Here is a 20,036-nt window from a genome sequence, read left to right as displayed (position 1 = left end):
TTTTTGGAAATAGGGATGATAGAAATTAGGGAACTGCTCTACCTTGCACTTTGCAATGTAAGGTAAAAAAATCCAGCTTCAGCAAGAGTCAAATTAAATATCAGATCCCTTATTGGAATCTAGAGTTCTGTGCTGTCTGTAATTGCTGACTCCTAAGAAATTGAGAACATAAAAAATGCTTTTGGTATTTAAAATATGCTAGTGTGATTTACAGAAGAGAACTGTAGGGGTAATCTGTGGGATTGCACAGCTTTTACTGGAGTGCTCAACCAAGTCAGGCAGTCAGAGCCCGGCTGCAGGTGCTCCCCTGCTTGGGCAGGACAGGTCTCTGCTGCTGAGAGAGGAGAGGAAAGACCTTGCAGTGTTGGAGGGAGTGCCAGAAAACTATAAATACCATGGCGTGACATTCGGTTGTTATCTCCTCTTTCGAGTCTTTCATTAGAAGGAGGCGATTTTGAGCTGCCCTAACGTGGCACGGTGATGGCTCACTGTGTTTGTTACTTTTCTGCATCTCTCAGGCTCAGCACCATTCAGAGGTGCTTCAGCTGCAGAATCAGCTGGTGAACTGCACAGCAGCTCTTTCTGGAGTTGATCCTCCCAATAACTTGTTTTGCTGTTTGATGTCAGACCAGAAGTATTCTTTATCAGTTATGTTGGTAGTTCTTGCCTTAGTCTTTTTCATTGGAGTTCAAACTTCACGGGAAATTTGTGCTGTATTTTGTTCAATCTGTATCAGTGCAGCAAGTTTCTAAATTAACTTTTTTTTACTGCTATGCATCCATTGAATAAAAATGAACCAGTGTAAGAGATTAAAACGAAATTATGGATCTGGGTAGTTTTGTTGCAAGAAAATTGCTGCAGGCTATACTGTACTAGGGTGGCCTCTCCCTGCTTTTTGTGAAAGGCTGGCAGATGGTGCAGAGTTAGAGACTGATCTCAAAAACTGAAAGGGGAGTGAGTTTGTGTCAGGTTGGATTTTGTATACTCATATTTAGGATATGATACCCTGAAAGAAGCATATGAGAACTTAATTCACAGGTAGAGGCTGGTTGGTTGGGTTGTTTGAATTGTCAGTACTTTAGGTAGAGAGAATCACAAACTATTCTGATTCTGTTCCATTATTTCTGTCCATGATAGACAATGGGTGACAGCAGTGTGAGGCTGTTTATTTCACCATGAAGTACAAAGGAATATTGTGCTTGGCAGATTGTATGCAAAATCTGCATATCCTGAAGCCTCTCTTGTCTTGCATAATAAAGGACTACCAGACAATTGTATTGTCCCTGTTTGGGATTGGGCTAATTTTTATCCATCAGTCTCTTTCTTCACTGTCATGGTTAAATTTGGAAGTGTCATTGGAAGCTGCAGCTAAGCTTCTGAGGACAGAATGTGAAGATATGTATAGACATACATACATTTCTTTTTCATTTGGATAAGTGGACAAGAGAATGAAAATGAGATAGCACTGTGGAAATTTGTGTCACTTTACTGTCTGTGGCTTTCAGCCAAGTTTGAACAGTGTTTAGTCTTAAACTCAACTTGGTACTTTGACTGCATGTATCCTCACACACTTTAATTTTCTTGGTTTTTTTTAAACATCACTACTAAGAAGTGAAATTGTTTTTTCCTTCCTAAGCAAGAATACAGAAGCATAGCAAACTTTTTTTTCCCAGCACAAAAAAATTAGGCTGTTAAGAAGCCAGAAGGGGAATTTGCTTCTGTACGTCATGGTGAGAATCAAGCAGAAACTTGTCAGGCCTGGTTCAAGAATATGGGTGCAGTGAACGTGGGGCTGTGGTGCACATGGAATCTAGGACAGTGCCTATTTTCTCTGCTGCTGCCACCCCACTCCTGTCAGCAGAGCAGACCTTGTGCCTGAAAAAATGTGGTTCTTCTGCTAAAGGTGATGTTACTGTTTCTCAGGCTCTCCAGCACTGGTCACTTGATTTTTGACCTGTACTAATTAAGCAGCACCTTTGTTGAAGCCAGCACTACATTAAAAATGCAGAAAAAGTTCCACTGACTTCTGAGGTTACTGCTGTTTTGTTGTATCTTAGTTTCCCAATGTGTAAACACCGGCATTCTGTGAACAGATTTCATGGGTTAGATATCAATTTGTGTAATGTCTGGCACTTCTCTTTTGAGATGGACACCTAAATTCTACACCCAAGGAGTTTCAAAGTTGGAATGTATTCAGTGATACTTTTTTCATTCTTCATGAATTTAAGAACACTCATGTCTGTTCTGGCATATTTTCCTTATTGTAATACTATTTTAATGTAAAGCATTCCCAAATGTGCCATGATTTTTGTGGCTGTAGAGGAATATGAAAAGACATAAAAACAGAGCTGCCTTTTGCCAGAGCACAGTAACTTTTCTTGGTGAGCTTAGTGTTATAAATGTGTTATTTATTAAGAGAAAACATGCAACCTCACTACCAGCATGGATATGCTTGTTCCTTGTGTAACTAGTGAACAGGTAAAAGATAATTGGGTATTTTTAGAAACATCTGGAATGTGGCTGTTAAGGAACCGATAAAACCTCACTTAACTGATATAATTCTTGTTAAAAGTTTTTTGATGGTGTAGGTAAACAGAAGAACATGAGTCAGGAATATTTTAAGGCCACAGGGATGCTAAACACTGAATTGTGTTGAGCATTACATTAGATGTCCTTTTTTTCTCAAAAAAAGTGTCTTCTATGCTTTTGCTTTCAATTTTGGGGCAGGGAGAAATATAGCATAGGAGCCTATCTGACTTTCATTTATAAAACTGATAGATTAGAAAGCAGATCATCCCTCAGTGTTATTTACATAATGCAAATAAAACCATGGGCCATAGAAAAAACAGCTAAAAACTAAAATTTAGGGTTTGGTTTTATAATGTCTTCACCTGTTTCGTGCTACTTGTGCTGCCTCCTTGGACAGAGACATAAACAGGATGCATGGTAATTATCAAGACTTTTGCAACCTTGGGGTGTAGGCTTCTGTTTGAAATATTTAGTAGTGAAGTAAACACAGTCTGTGTTTCTTTGGTACATTCTGTGTGATCACACCAAGCACAGCTGTCTGTTCCTGGGGGCTGATCCAGGATGTGTGAGCATCTACACAAGTGTCCTTGCTGTCACCTTGGGCTGTGTAGAACTGTCTGTAGGTACAAAGATACATTCACAAACTGATCAAGCCAACTCTGTCTTTTCAGATCATTAGCTCACATTGGAAGGGATTTGGCTGATATTTTGACTTTAAACGGGAATGGTTGATTAATGTAATGAACCCTTCCATCTTAAAGCTCTATTCTAGCTTTACAGTATTTATTTGCTCCAAGTACTTGCATGTATTTACCTTTGCTGTTATCTTCACCGAGATGCCTCACTGTAGATAAGAGTGGAGACTGTTGAGAACCTGCTTGGAAAAATACCTGAGTTCTGAGAATGGGTGTGTATGGGATATAGAGGAAAATAATGGGAAGAATTTGACTTTAAAAACTGTTCTGTAGTTCTTACGGATGTGAAAATCCAGGATTAGTGAAAGAAGAAGCACAGGAGAGAGGATGTGTCAGAGGAAGAACGAGTAGAAGGCAGAAATGGAAAAAACAGTGAAGGGAGAAAAAGACAAAGGTGGGTGGAAGTAGCTGGAGAGGAGGCAAACTGGCAGAAGTATACTGTGCGTGTTTGGTGCTGCAGTCTGTGGAGATATTTGAGAGCTGAGGTACTGAGCAAGGCCTTGTTTAGAGACAAAGCTTTATTGAAATGTAGTCAACAAACAAAGCAACCATCTCAACTATGCATTCAGAGGAGTTTTCTGATTGTAACCTTCCCCCTAAGAGGAGACTGCATCAGGTGAGCCCTTTTTTGGCAGATTTTACAGAGCACTGAAACCAGTGGTCACTGAGAAGAAATTCAGAGTTACTAAAGAGAAAAGGGTGAATAGAAGATAAGCATGGCTGGAATAGAATAGCAATGAAAAAGGTTAAGGAAACATGAGAACAGTTATGTGTGTAGCTGTTGGCTCACACATCTTTAAAACAAGCAAGAACTGAAATATTAACAGGCACTTATTTGGGGATTATGAGAAGGAAGAATAAGGAGAGGGTAAAAACAATATCCTGTATTTTAAGTAGCACATAGAACTGGAACAGTCAACAGATGATGGAGAGTCTTTTAATCTTCTGAAAGAGAAGTAACAAAGGCGTTTTAGGATGCTTGTGCAAATACAGATAACAGGCAAGTTTAGCATTGTTGCAAGAGACGTGTAACCAGTCTGCCTTTGTGCGTACCTAATCCTGCATGTACTGTCCATTATAATGTAAATTTAAGTCTGTTCATCTCTGAAATACATATGTAAGTGCCATGGGTGATTATCCAGCTGCAAACCCATTGATCTGAATTTGTAGGTCTTTCTTGGTGGTGGGGGGGAAGGGGGGAATCCTTCAAAGCATTCCTGAGGAATGTGTTCATAATATTCTAAAAATAAGGAACTTGGTCGGAATTTTTGTGCCAGAACTCTGCAAACAGCACTTTGGACACTTTAGACAATTCTACTAATATTTCAGAGGCACAAAGAACCTTAGTATTGCCATTCAGCTTTTCACATCATTAAAAATGAGTGATCATGGGCAAAGGGTATGGATTTATGAATTCAGTCTGGTGCCTTGGTAACCTCTAAACAATCAAAGTGATTATTCATTCTGTTATCAGGAAGATGGAAACTTGTGTGTAATCCTTTTTTCCAGATGCAGGGGAGGAGCTGCAATGAACTATGAAAGAAACTGTACAACCCTGGAAGCAAACAAACACAAAATAATTTTGAGTCATGTCCCCATCTGGTTTCTGTATTTCTCTATTTCTAAATATGAGGTGTAGGTCTTTTGTTTGTGCACATCCAAATAGCAAAACAAAACCCCCAATAACACATAATTATGAAACATTTCATTTTGAGGATATGAAGCTTTGCATATAATATTTTCAAAGTGCAAAATTATATCATGTATAAGTAGGGCTGGTTGCCCAATATTTTCTTCATTAAGTGGTTTTAAAGCTTTCTTTTCAAATGAAGGTTTACAGCTTCATTGTTCTGTGTCTGAAATGTTCTTTATCAGGTGTCTGCTCTGTGATTGTTGCCTTCCCAGCCCTGCATACACACCCCCAGAGCTTCAGTTTAACATAGTTAAACTATTAATGATGGGATAAAGAAGAGTGTGTAGGATTTACAGTGACAGGATTTTAGGAAAATCTGTCAGTGCCATGTGGGATGGACACGATATAAAATATATGTCTATCTCTATCAATTTTTCTTAATACAAGTAAATTTTCCTGTTCATTTCCCCCATAACCTAAAGAAATATTTATTCTTATATTGCCAGCATAGTTGTGTTGGTTTGGCTCCTAAATACTGAGAGTGCTGCTGCTTTAGGCTGCAGATGGTGTCCTCTCTTCACCACCATGGTAAGGACTGGAGATCTCTAGGATGCACCTGCAGGTGGATGCTGAGCTTCGTCTGTTTAGGCCTCTGTTTGGTGTCAAAGAGAGCATTTAGACAATGCTTAGAACAAAAAACCAAACCAAAACATATTCTAAAGTCAGTGTAGTAAATGTCCTCAAGTGTACCTGCATCTGGTACATCCAGAATAAGAAAGTAAGTTCATTAAAACCATCTATACCTGATTTTTCTCTAGAAGTGACCTTTCAAAAACAATGTTCAAAGCTTATAGGTAACAGGTGTGTATCCAAACTTCTCATTCTAACTTTCCATTCAGTAATCACTGAGTATTTTTAGGTTCCTAGTCTACAAATATTTCACATTCAGTAAGAATATTTTCCCCTTTAAAATAGTCATAATGTGGATGTCTTCATCTAAGGTAATTGTTTAAATTCCTTGTAATCAAGAAGAGAAATGAGTAGTTCTGAGGACTGACTAATTTCAGATGCTTGTGACAGAAGGATGTTTCCCTGGACCCATTACGAGGGAGGAGAGATGAGTAGCCAGGTCAGGTGGTGATCTGACCTTGCAGATATTAATTTACATGCTGAGGGAAATGATTCCTGCTGTTTGCATGAATGTTTTCCTTGCTGAGTGTATTGAGATGAACAAGAGGAATCTTAAAGGGTGGCTTGAAGCAAGACCTGCTATTATTATGAGTATGTTTCACAAATTTCTGCAGATCATTCAGATAAAAATGTTGGCTCTTTAAACAACCTCTGTTTACATAGCAAGACTTGATTTAGAAGGTTCATCCTTCTACAGTACTTAATAACACTGGAACATCCACATAAATGCTATTTCATAGCTTTGCTTTAGCTCTTCCAATGTCAGTTCTGCAACATCTGTAAAATAAATTGAGACCTGAAATGAGTTTGATTGCTTTGGAGGTTCTTATTTAGATTTAAATGCAGACTGAAATTCTGCTTTGTTTATCTTCAAGAGAAACAGGTATTTTCTCTTTTAAGGAACACTGCCTAAAAGGTTTTAATTTCAGTTTCCTAGAACTGTCTATGTTTTTTGAGTGAACTTTTGAATTTTTGTTTCATGCAGTGGGGAGTTTGGGAAATGAGGAATAATTCTGTTGTTGCATGAGTTTAGAGGGAACTGGAGACCTGACAGTGTTCTGCAAGACTGCAGAAAAGTAGCATCTGTTGGTGAATGAAAATAAGCCAGGTTAATGTTTTCTTATATGCCTCTACCTCTCCTTGTACAAATCCAGCCTGTTGTCTCTGACTTTCATTGAAGGCAGTGGTAATTAGACATCTCTGTATTCTTCATTAATTAAAAGTTGGTAATTTTTCTTTCCAAAAACATGAAGGCTGACAGGTTGGCTCCAAAATGTTTTGGGGTTAGTGTTCATATGTACTGTTGTGCTTTCACTATAATTGGTGTCTCTCTTGGCCCTAAGTTACTGTGGTTTTATTCAAGATTTTTTATTCTAGTATTTATTTTATTTTAATTTTTTTTTTTAATTTTTAGGACCTCTACCATGTACCAAATGGGATCTCTCCAGGGAAGCTCTCTCATGGGATGGTGTATGGTGTTGTGCACCGAACTGACAACAACCATAAGAGAGAAATGGTGGTTTATGGCTGGTCAGCTGATCAGCTGAAAGAGGAGATGAATTACATTAAAGAAGTGAGTTACACTTTCACCTCAAAATTTGTCAAATACCCTTTCCATATATCCATGTAGAGCTGTGAGTATGATGGGAGGACTGATGTTTAGCCCAACATCTTGGTTTGAACTGGGAACCTACTCTGAAGCTAGAGGCTGGCCTTGGCAGTATTTGAGTTGGGAAAACAGCATACTCTGTACCTGTGAACTGTGCTTGCTGATGGAAGAAACTATGTAAGCAGACACCTCAAAGAATAAAGTCTCTCTCTTCTTCTGCTTCCCCTGTCCCCAAACCCCCTGGCTTTGAAAAGGATTCTAAATTAGGTGGCATAGTAAAATCACTTGGGTATATTTTGGGGCAGCCTTAAAATAGTCAGCCTAATAAGGATGGATGTCTTTGTACTACTTTCTCTGTGCCTGCTCATTTATCACAGTTGGCAGAAGATCTCCTGAAAAACAAAAAATGAATTTCTGATCCTGCTTGAAATTTTTCTGTTCTTGAAACTCAGCATCTCTTTGCCCATCAGTCTTTGGCTCTCAGGTTGTGGCAGTACCACCCTAGTTACCTCAGGGCAAATAATCTGACCTCTTTCCACCCACCTTCAGCAACCAGAAGGCTGTTGGTCAGCGTTTATCCTGTTACACTGATTCAAGAGTGAACTGAGTTGATAGAAAAGGGAGGAGCACTGAGTCAAGTGAGCAGTGTAAAGCACTGTAATTCATGTGTGCTCCTCACATCAGCCTGGTCTGTGGCTATTAGCACTTGCTTCTCTCCCTTGGTACTCCCAGTTTGTCAGCTCCTGGTGCTCACCACTCTCAAGCTGCTGAGGTTAGGGACTGGCAGGGTCTGTCAGTGCTGGCAAGACACACAAGCTGCCTTGGCTCCCTGGGGAGTTTCTCTGCCCTGCTGGGGTGGTGCTGAGGGACAGGTAATCAATTGGCACACAGCAGGGCCAGCTCCCCAAACTGCACTGTCTGTGCTACCTGGGGATTGCTTGGGCTGGAACCATCTCCCTGCCCCTGTCTGTCCCTTATGGAGGGACATGGCACACCAGGTGAACTGTATGTCTTGCTTGTGCATTCAGGAATTAGTGGGAAACATGGGAAGAGGCATGCTGGCTTTTGTTCTTCCATCTTCTGGAGGCTGTGTTCAGCTCTGCTAATTTGTGATCTTTGGTCTGCCAGAGCAGTGTCATCTTTAAAAGCAGAGTCTTAAACAAGAGTCCTCAGCTTGGGCCGTGTATGTGCTGACTCAAATAGACCAAAAATGATGGGCCATGTCAGATCTGCTGACAGCTTCCTCTGCCTGAGTCAAATTTGCATCTTGCAGGAGGGGGTGTGTGTGCCTGTGTGTGGGGAGGCACAGGGTGAGCAGTGCTTTCCAGCTCCCTTCTCTCTTCCTCACCCCAAAGGGAGCCCGAGGACTGGGAGCATTCCTTGCACAGGTTTGGTGGCCAGTGCCCCTCTTTCTGGGATTCTGTGCAGAGCTGCTAAAAACATTCCTGCTGAAGTTCACCTCACCCCACTGTGCAGAGACAGTAAACTCACTGCCCTAAAAGATCTGCAATCAGCCTGTGTTTGGTAGAGGTGAGGAAGGAAAAAAAGAGGTTGAATTACGTAAGCTGTAGGCAAACATGATTGCAGTGGTGTGTAAAGCCAAACTGCAAGCTGGCTTGGGGGTTTTGAGTTCTTCTTTCTAGAAAAGCAAGGAATAACTTACATCCATAGTTTTTAAAATGAAATTGAGTTCTCTGTTCTTCAGATTTGAAATTGCATTGGTAAATACAAGCTAATTTGTTGTTTAGTTAGATACAAGTCTAAAAGACTGAAATTTAAAGCTTTTCTGCAAAGGATACCCAGGGGAAACCAACCACTTTTAAAGTATGGAGGTATATTTAGTCCATGCCTCTTTTTTCAGAAATAAAACAATATGTGATCAAATTAATTTTAATTCATTTAGTAATCAGGTTAAAATGACTTATGGATGTTTAATTGATATTAATTTATTTAAATTATTAATTTACCAGTGTTTAAGCACATACAGAGAAGTTTAGAACTACTCATAGTGACAGTTATTTGTATCATCCCTATGTAGACAAGTCTTGAGACTTAAATTTTTGTTTTTTCTTGCATAAATTGCTGTTATGCAGTGGTAGATTGACAATTTAACAATGGAAATTATGGAAAGTAACAATGAAGAACACAGAGAAAAAATCATGTCCTACTATATATAAACAATATAATCCAAAATTTTGACAAAGGCCTTTGATTTTTCTGACACCAGGTGAGAGCAACTCTGGAAAAAGTAAGAAAGAAAATGTATGGTGAATATGATGAAATGAAACGAAAAATACAGCAGCTAACAAATGAACTGAAAGTAAGTATCCATTCATTTGCAGGGAAAGCATATGGGAATAACTGACCCAGTGTTATCTAGAAACTTTTCTTTTGCTTTAGCTAAACAGAACTAATCTCCCAAACCACTCCAGTTCACTGTTTTATGTGACATCTGTAGTCTCCTTTCTTTATTTTTCCATCCAGGAAGTTAAAGCAGGACAGGGGTGCTTTTGCATATGAAATAAAATTGGCTGGAAATTCTTGGAAATAAAAGAATGATCTTGATACCATTGCCTGTGTATATTGGTAATTAGTGGAGATGGATATAACAGCTTCCAGGTGAATCAATTAAATAACGCTGATAATTAGGCAAAACTGATAACTTGGAGTAATTTCAACACTTTGCTCTGTTTTACTGACTCTATTGCTTAAACACTAAATAAAAGAAGTAGCAATATTCATTAGTATTAAAGTGCTAAAAATGACTTACCTTTTGGTTTTTAATGGAACATTTCATGGTCATTCAATGATCTTTCTTCTGACATGCTGCTTTAGTAGTGAAAGCTGTTGCACTCTGTAAAAATAGCTTTCATATTAAACTACTGAGTTGTTTGATACAAAAAAAATCTGAAAACTTGATTTGAATTTATGTTCAGCATTGATTTTCACAGCCCTGGTCAGAGAAAGCTTTGGCAATTAAAAGTATTCTCACTTCAAGGGACTGGGACCTTGACTTGTGCCCTTCTGCCATCCTCATTTGGAGGCTGTCAGTTCCCTGCACGGTGTAATAGGTACAAAAATCAGAACTTGCTGTAAACTGATACTTTAATTCTGTGCAACTGGTCTCAAAAAAAGAGAAAAACAAAATCCCCCTGACCTGAGAGAAAGAGAGAGAGAGCAAACTCAATTTCTGCAAACTGTGTTAAATAGTCATAATGCTGCCAACAAGACTCGCTCTCCCCCCAGCATGCATGTGGTAAATGCTGATTCAGGTGCAGCTTTGTTGTCTTTGCTGTAGATCTTTACTGAATAGCAGTGATGATATCCTGACTTCCAGAACTTCTGTCAGACCAGTAGAAATCCTGCATGAGTCAGAAATTTTTCCTTAATTAAGGGTTTCTGACCAGCTCTGACAGAATATCTAGTTCTGCAGCAAATTAGCAGTTCCTGAAGCTTCCTTCTGACATAAGTGCCGCATTAGGAGACATCCTTCCTTTATTTTTTTAATACTCTAGATTGCCTGAAAGGAAGCACAAGTGTTGTTCTTTCCAATAACATGAGCTTTTTGTTTGTTAGTTATTTGGGAGCTGATTTTGGTTTTATATGACTGTTGTCTTTTGTGCTATTTGCTAGTCCTGTTTAAAATCCTTTCTATACTCTTTGCTTCAGCTTTCAACCACTGTGCTCTTTTCTCACCAATTTCCAGGGCAGCTTTTTGTTTGTAAAGTTTGTTTGAAATTTGATCTTCCAGTATCCTGCCCTGGGCTTCTTCACTCAAGTTCTTACTTTGTAACTTTCTTAATCCATCTAAAGCGTTTCTGCTTTGTTTGTTTTTCATGAGCACACATTTATAGAAGGTTAACAGTAACTACTTGTCCTCTGCTCTTTATGCTGACCTAATCTCTGTATGGCTTGGTTACTACACACTTGTCCCCTGTATCAGTCCCTGGTGTTCTTCTATTTCTATCAAGAAACAAATCTGGTCCATCTAAGCATGTGAGCTAGGTTGGCTTCCACTAGTAACACTCTTTTACTCTTTATTATTGGATCATTCATAATTATTTACACTGTTTGGGTTTTGGTCTCTTCTTGAATGATGTAATTTTGTGTCTTTCCTCCCCCCTTCAGTTTGTAAGCATATGTGTGTATACATATCAGAAAATTACTAATTTTCACACAACAAAGCCCTCTGGCTTCCCTTCCCTGCTTTGTCCTGTTTCATCCTTACATCTTCTGGATGTTGCTTCTTAATGTACCTGATTAGTCAGTTCCTTCTTAATTAAGGCTTTTCTACAATTCACAGTTCTAGATTTCCTTATTTCTTGCATTCTTCTGCTTTTTGCTCTGAATTTTTACAATCTGCCCACTCTATGTATATAATGTTTCTGAATAGACAGCTGCCAATTGTCCTCTTGTCCTTTCAAAAACAACAGCTTATACAGTGATTGCAGACTAACAATAAACTTAGATACTTTTGCCTTATTTCTGTTAGATTATTTGGATTTAAGTTTGTTTGTTTGTGAGAATATACTTTAAGGCCTGTATATTTTAAGCATCCTAGTAATGTGAAAACGATCTTGGCGTCTTTCTCTTCTGTAGCTCTCTTGGAAACAATAAGTAAACTTGATCATTATTCTATATAAAACTTTTTTGTTTTGTTTTGTTCTTTTCCCTGCTCAGGTGACAAATGCTCATCAGGAATCCTTAGAGAATCATGTGCGAGTGCAGGCTGCAGCCTTAGATAGCTTTAGTGAAATGAACAGCTCCTTGACATCAGCATCAATAGACTTGCAGGTACATCTTCATAGCTGCTTCCCAGCTCACAGCTGCCTTTTCTAACATGGCTTTCAAAGCATACAGAAAATATGGATGGCAGATACAGATTCTAACACTAAGCAACACCATAAAGTACTGTCTTGGATATCTAAAGCACCTAATTTAGGAAACAAAATAAAATGTTCCAGAAGTTCCTGTTTTTTTAAACACAGGAAAAATTAAAAATTGTGTACTATAAAGAGATATAAAGAGATATTGTTATGCAGCAGATTAATACCACAAGTCACTTCTCTATGAAGGATCTAAAGGGAAAATGTGATTTGGTCTGTATAGTGCAAAATGGTGCATCTCCTGACTTAATTCTGCCTTCAGTTGGTAACAGAAATTCAGTGGCATGTTTGGATACCAGACACTTGTGAGATTTTACATACCTGTGAAATGCAGGGGGAGGTGCAAGGTGGGAATGAATTTTCTTTTTTAAAAGACTATGTATTTGAGCTGAACAATTTAATGTCCCTTTTTTCTTGTACATAAAAAGAATGTTACATTCTTGTACATTGCTTTCTTGTTTTCAGTCCACTGCATTTTGTATGTATGGCAAAGCCCTCGTAGAGAAGGGAATATTACTCATACTGAAATGTATCCATGTTCCTTTTTTTCTTTTTTAATAGTGTTCCAGGACTTGATTTCACTGAGTATATTCCTCATGGAAATACCTTCTAGCAACAACAAAAGCCATAATTTTAAATGTTAAAACTTGCAAAACTGTTCACACTGCATTAATATGTCAGGAAGCTCTTTAAATGTGCTGTCTGTTTCATAATTTCTTGCCTATATTAATTCATCAAATTATTTCTGATTTTTAATATGTTCTTTGTCTCTTTCTTCTAGAAAACTCTAGTGGATGTTACCCTGGAGAACACTGACATAAGGGAACAAATAAGGAATTTAAAACATACACATGAGCAATCCATGGAAAAGCTGAGAGAGAAGCAAAAGCAACTGGAAACGGCACAAATTGAAAATCAGTTACTGAAGTTGAAGGTGTGGTATATAAACTCCTCTAACAATACTGCACAGTAAGGGCATTAGGTGGATGTTAAATGAATTCTTGGCCTTATCTGTGAAGGGTTCTTCATTCTTCATGCCCTCATCATGGCCTCGAGCTCACTTATTCCTGTGAATCAATACTGGTTTAATAACAGAGAGTCCCAGCTGGCGACAGGCAGTCTTCCCATAACATGGGATGTAACACAAGAGTCAGAGATGTTGACAGGTGAAAATTCAAACCATTAAATGGTTGTTAGCGTCCATTCCTATTAAGTGAAGGAATATTACAACTCTACACATTGCTACATTAATTTCTTGGGGTTGAGTTTCTTTGGTGTTGCACCATTTTTAATAGGTAGTCTGTTAAGTCTTGTGAGCATGTGGTCAGCAGGTAAGAGCAAGCATCTTCAAAAGAGAGTTAAGCTATTTCTTTCAGAGAAATGCAAGGGAATAAAACACAAACTGCAAGGTTTAATATGACAGAAAGCTTGACCATGTTCTCCCCATCAGCCAATACATTCCTTTAATCTCAAAAAAACCCAAGCCCACAAAAAACCCAAATAAAACAAACATACCCTCTCCACCAGAAACCTTTGTGTCTGTTAAAATTGCTCAAAGCAGACCAATTTGGAAATAGTACTAAATCAGAATTTGTCAAGTTTTGAAAAATTGGTTATTATTTTTGGTAGAGTTTCTGAAATTAAGGTGATTGCAGCTATATTAATGTTTAATTTTGTCAGAGAAGGGTGTTGCTTTCTGGCTGTTTTGCTAATAACTAGCATTCATGCTTAGTGATGAATGGTTAAACAGGAAAATGTAAGTGCATTTCATGTTCTGCTTTCCTCTCACAGCGAAGCTCTACAGGCTATCAAAGTATTTTGCACCTGCTGTTGTCAGCAGGAAATAAAAAGAGGGAAAAGCCAAGTAACAGAAGCAAAGATGATGCAAGTAAGATTTTAAAACAAAAATTTGGGCTTCACTATAATAATAAAGACACGTCCCAGCAAGTCAGGTGTGTGTGCTTTTAAGAGCAGAGAACTGCAGCTGAAGTCTCAGTTCAACTGAATGCAAGTTAAGCTTCAAGCGTGTTAAGCTCTGCAGAATACATGCCCTGCACTTACACAGCAAAAGTGTAAATTTTGCCCTCACACTTTCAGTTTTAGTACCAAGCTAGTGAATAATATACCTCATTAATGTCTTTGACAGTTAAATATAAAATTGTGTCTCAAAAGGTGCCAAGACATCGGGGAGTTCATTCTAGGAATGAATGTAAGAGGATGGTGTGGGATTTGGGAGGACAGGGTTGAAAAGCAGTAACTACTATGTACCATGATTACATTCTGGGTGGAGAACACACCTGTGGGGCTTATTAAGGAGCTTTGGTTTATTCATAAATCTGTAATAACTTAGAGAAGAGATGTTGCTTAAGAGTATTATAACAGATGGTGATACATCCACTTTTTTACATTTGTTTTTATTGCCCCCATGGCTCAAGGTGTAAGGAAAGGAATGATGGAGATGAAAGGCCAGAGATCCTGTTGCAGTTCAGTGTATCTTAAGGAATCATTTCTCTAAATGATACAATTCTTTTCAGGCTTCCTGAAATGTGGGAGGTTCATTTAGCTCCACACCCTCTCATAAAGTGCAGGTCACTACCTGTGCCCCAGGGTCGGCCCAGGTGAGATGACAAAAGGGGACAATTGCCGTACAAGTGGAGTCCTTCAGGGCTCATCCCTTTTCAAACAATGAAATACACTGTTGTTTTTCTACAGGGTACTAAAGCTTGTTTCTGCCATGCAAGATGAACCCAAGGATATACTAAACCTAGTGGTCCTTGAAATAGAAACAAAATCCAGCCCTAAACCTTAATGATCAGAACTCTGTATTTTGCAGCTGTGTTAAGTGTGGTGATCAGCAGGGAACAATTTATTTCTCCTCTTCCTGTCACTTTCGTAGCACCCACAGCATTTCACTATAATGTTGGCTGATTCACAGCATCTCTAGGAAGAGACTTAAGTCCTGTACTAGCTGTTTTACTTCACTTTTATTGTGTTTTATGCAGTAGATAGGCCTAAGCTGTGAATATCCTTAATTACTGAGGGTGTGGTTCAGTCAGTGTTTTCAGTCAACAGCAGGAAATCCCGTCTCTGAATTACCATTCTGCCCTCTTCCCTGTAGCTCTAGTAGAGTTTCTGGTGCTGTTGTTAAAAATTAACCCTTCCACACACCTGAGGATTTTAATTTTCAGTTTGATTGCTTTGCTGCATGGTTACGCCAGTTCTTATGCCTACACAAAGAGCAGAATGTGAAAAACCAAGAGAGACCAGGGATAGTACTGCAATAAAGTATTGCTTTGAGTGTTCATGGTCATTTAGAAATGGGAGTTGAGTCTAATCCATCTCTAGTCCACGCTTTGGTAGGGCGGGGGGAGACAGGATTGTTTCAATGGGGAAACAAACCAAGTGACTTGGAGGCTGTTATGGCAGGGTTCAGCAAAGAGGCATGGCCTGATCTTGGATAAGCAATGACTAAATGAGCTAAATTCAGACAACGTGGAGCTTGATGGAACAGTAACTTCTACATTCAAATTACATGAATACTGGCAGAATGCTGTGCATGGTCTTGATGTAAATGGAAAGCTACTTTGCAATGTCAGATTTATAACAAGGGGGAGCTTAACTTCAAACTCTTATTTTCTGATCATGTGAACTCTCTTTCTCCGGCTGCCAGCAATACTGTACTGACTGATGGGGCAATCTTCCTCTCTCATAGGTGGAATCATCACAGGAAGCCAATGCTGAAGTCATGAGAGAGATGACCAGAAAGCTGTACAGTCAGTTTGAGGAAAAAATGCGAGAAGAGGAGCAGAAACACAAGGCTGAGAAAGAAATGCTTCTGGTATGCACAGCCAGTCTGTAAGAGCAGTGCTTAGCTTGGAGGTCATTTCTCAATCACTTCATACTCTGGAGCTGACGCGTGTTCCTTCACTTCTGTGTCCGTGATTAGTCTGCCATAGTTACTAAGCTTTCCAAACTTTTGGGGTTGTAGGACTAAGAAAAATATGTGTTCAAACATATTAAAGTCAATGTCAATGATAATCTAGATTTCAAAATCTGAAATAGGGTAAGTAGGTTTTTTAACTTCTTGTTCTCTAAGAAGGGAAAATACAATGTCCAATTTTAAGTGACAGTTTAAGGAGAAAAGGGGACAACTTCACTGGATGCTACTGAAGCAAGAACTCTCCTATCCCAAATTTCCCTCCACCCCCAAGTAAAACCTTTCTACAAGCAGTCAGTTGTTGCATTTTTAAAAATGACAGAGGCAGATAATGATGGAGATTGAAGATAAATGCTCCTTTTTATTCATACTGCTTTACATGTAAGGAAAGTACAAAGCTGAATGTTGCCAACTACGGTGTATAGACAGCTGTCTTTTGCAGCAGCATATTTTTCTCATGCTGTTATTTAACAGCATCCTCAGAGAAAGGGAAGGGAAATCAGCTGTCTGGAAATGGGAAAAAGTTTCTCCTGGACTGTCATAATGATACTTTACTGTGTATTTCAAAGTACCCCCAATCTTTTGCTCTATATAATTCACTTTTAGGGTCATAACTCTTTCAGATTTCTGAGCAGGTGGAGTGAAAAGCTTTGAGCTCTTTAGGAGCTATTAGTCTGGCCCTATAGCCAAAAAGAAGAAATATTCCTCATTGACGTATTAGCTGCTAATGTGGCTGTAAATGTTCTTGTTTGTAGGAGGAAACAAATCGGCTTCTGAAGGCTATTGAAGAGGCAAATAAGAAGATGCAAATCACAGAAACAAGCATACAGGAGAAAGACCAGAGAATTGGTGAGCTGGACCGGCTGATTGAACGCATGGAAGAGGTATTGAGAGCTGACTGCTGCCTTGAGAGGAGATGCACAAGTGCATGGAGGAAATGTCACTTGTCACTGTTCTGCTGCTCAGTGACATACCATTGCTGTTTGCATCTTAGTTACTGCATTTATTATATCAGTAAATGCACCTGGACTGCCACAGAGACCCTGTGATGAGGAGCTTCTCTCTTCATGGTGGTCCTTACAGGGCAGCATTTATTTAAGAAATGAATCATTATTTTATGGACAGAATTTAAAAACCATTCAGTGTCCTTTCAGTGTGCAACGTGTCCTAAGCCTAATCAAGTAATAACCATAAATGATCCAGAATCTCTTAGAAACATTGTTGTAGTAGGTCCATAGAGTGCACAGAGCTGTGTCTGGGGATGGGTAAGAAGCTGATGGAGAACCTACAGGGTCAGGATTAAAGGGAGGGTAGGGACAGATGACATTAGAGTAAGGGATACCCAGCCAGGAAGACTGAAGGAATGAGGCCCTTTGCAAACAATGGGAGCAGCCTCTTGTTCACAAGCCCTGGCCCTCATGGGGATTTTCAACCACCATGATATCATTTGGAGGGACAACACAGCAGAGTGTGAGCAATCCAGGCTCCTGGAATGTGTTGATGATAACTTCCTTCTCCAGTTGATAGAGGAGCCAGTGAGGAGAGGTGCTGTTCTAGACCTTCTTCTCACCAACAAGGAGGAGCTGCTAGGGAATGTGAAGTTCAAGCACGGCCCTGGCTGCAGTGGCTGTGAAATGGTCTTGAATGTACTTTGGCATTTCTCATTTCATTCAATAGCAGACATGTCATTATCTTCAAAGATTTGTGCCTCACTATCTCACATACAGGAGCAGAGAGTATTCTAGTCAGTGGAGAGAGTGTAGTCTTCTGCTCTTTCTAATGAAGTGGGTTATTTTCACAAATTTCACTTTATTGTAATATATATCAGTATCTACTGAGAAATACATTTTTATAAGCCAGGCTTGTTGGCTTGACTGGTTAGTCTAATGTACATTGAGCCCCTTTTGTCTAATGCTTGCAAATCCGTTAGTAGAATTAATGATTACACTGAGAAATTACTTAGCTTAATATGCCCCTGTAGTGTCTTCATTAACCTCACCTGGGCTTCAGCCTTACAACTTTGAAGTATTATGCAGTAATGTAGGATTGTAGTACAGTTCACAAGTACAGATGAGTTCCTTCACATTAGTTCTTTAATCTGCTCTTATCTGGCTGATACTCATGCAGTGAGGCTGAATGCCTCTTAAATTCCCATCAAGGTGGATAACACCGTTACGCTTCTCTGTTAACTTGTCTGACTCAGAGCCCAAGTCCTCATAGATCTTCACAAGCACTGTGCTGGTGGGCACTTAAAAAAAACCAGGAATACTCTGGGGGAAGAAAATGCAGCAATACCTTTTATCTTAGTCTTGGATTGGGAGATCTTTTTGGAATGATAATGTGGACAATTTGACATTTATGTAGTTAAAGATTTTGATGACTCATCTTTTTATTGAAAAAATTCAGTTTAAAGTACAGCCGTACATCTTTATATAGGAAATTGAAAACTAATCTTGTTTCCATGCATAACTGGGAAATTGATTTTATTATTACATATTCTGTGCTGCTTGGCTATAGGAAATGCATGAATTTTGTTTAATCAGTTTCTATTTTAATTTCACAAATGATGTTTTGAATTGCAATGAAATATGCTTTGTGAAGCCTTTATATTTTGATACATGAAGAACTGAATGATAACTTTTCTTGTTAAGGAACGTCACCAGCTGCAAAAACAACTTGAATTAAATGAACTACAAATATCTGGAGCAAAATCTGAAAACAGTTCTGACAGTGAAAGGTGAGATATGACTTGCCTGTGGAACTTCTACTCTTGCTGGGAAACTTCAGGGGTTTCTTTGATTTTGTAGACATCTAAATTTTGCATTTTCTAACTTTAAAACTGCAGTCTGGTAGGGATTGTCCATCTGAATGTAGGTTTATTTACATGTAAAATATCAAGATAATTATTTTTTGCAACAATGACCACCTTCATGCATGTTTTCTGAAAAGTTGTTTGCAAATGTGCACAGTCCATTGTAGATGGAACAAGCTGTGGCTTGCATTTTTCTTAAATATGCATTCCCAAATTCAGAGGAATATGATCCTGACTATGAATACTTTCACTATCTAGACTCAAAAGTTTATATGACGCTGCTTGAGTGGGTATAACCAGAGACTGAATACTAGTACTTGATTACTACTTATGGTTCTGTGGCATCCAGAAATTCAGTTTTAAGGTTTTGGGTGTCCTGCTGTTCTTTGGGAAGCATAAACATAAAAGGAGGTCCCTGCTGAGAGCTGCTCAGTGCCTTGTATTGATCTGTGACCAGCTTCTCTGGTTTCAGAGTAAGAATGGCATTTCACAGCAGCCTGTTAAAATAATAACTTCAAGTGAACAGATGTCACTCGCATACAACACAGAATATGGAGATGAAAGATAATTGCTGTTTTCCTTTACCTCTGCATAATAGACTTCAGTGCTTCGGTGAATCCTTTTCAGTGTGAAAAATTATGGTGCAGTAAAAGGGTAAAGGCAGTGTTCAGGCAGGAATTTGTGCAATGCAAGCAAGCTCACAGTGGCAATCTATGGCATACGAGCAATAAATCCGTGTTCAGATGATGCTGGTTTATTCTTAAGTTGTCTTTACCTGTCTGTACCTTATCAGACACCTGAGCTCTACCTTAGGATGTCTGTTCCATTTCTCAATTGCTATCAATGCTTAAGATCCCGAATCTTCCAATGAGATACAAAATATGTGCTACAGTTGCAATCAAAATATAGTTTTGTGAGATCTTAATACACACAACTGAAAAATCTACAGCAATGCTTTGAATTTTTTGAGTCCCTGTCAAAGTGCTGCAGTTACATTTCTGCAGAGTACTTCACTGTTAATAGAGACTCTTTTAGGGAGAAACAGCATACAATTCAGTCATTCACTGGAATCATGTCTTACAGCTTGCCATCTGCTGCTTTGTCTTAGAATGTTTTTTCTATTTGCAGCTTTAACAGTTCTTTTTCTGCTGTGAACAGACCAAGATGAAAAATGCCTTTTTGTTTTTGATTCCCCTCCTTCCCTTCTCAAATTCTGTCCAGTCCTGAACCTAGGAGTATAGCAGT

General features: G+C 38.9%; 1 protein-coding gene across 3 annotated transcripts in view; it reads left to right on the top strand.

Annotated features, from left to right (window-relative positions):
- The window catches only part of LOC117001849 (myocardial zonula adherens protein), a 55,357-nt gene that overhangs the window by 8,647 nt on the left and 26,674 nt on the right, over positions 1-20,036 (top strand). For all 3 annotated transcript variants that reach the window (XM_033070486.2, XM_033070484.1, XM_033070485.1), the window contains exons 3-9: positions 6,962-7,120; positions 9,384-9,476; positions 11,837-11,950; positions 12,824-12,976; positions 15,755-15,880; positions 16,735-16,863; positions 18,631-18,716. In XM_033070486.2, coding sequence (XP_032926377.1) covers positions 6,962-7,120; positions 9,384-9,476; positions 11,837-11,950; positions 12,824-12,976; positions 15,755-15,880; positions 16,735-16,863; positions 18,631-18,716 — 860 coding nt within the window. The remainder of the gene's footprint in view (positions 1-6,961; positions 7,121-9,383; positions 9,477-11,836; positions 11,951-12,823; positions 12,977-15,754; positions 15,881-16,734; positions 16,864-18,630; positions 18,717-20,036) is intronic.

The sequence above is a fragment of the Catharus ustulatus genome, chromosome 12 (genome assembly GCF_009819885.2).
Source record: "Catharus ustulatus isolate bCatUst1 chromosome 12, bCatUst1.pri.v2, whole genome shotgun sequence".
Taxonomy (NCBI): domain Eukaryota; kingdom Metazoa; phylum Chordata; class Aves; order Passeriformes; family Turdidae; genus Catharus; species Catharus ustulatus.
The sequence above is the reverse complement of the archived record's forward strand: the minus strand, read 5'-3'. Positions and strand labels throughout refer to the sequence as shown.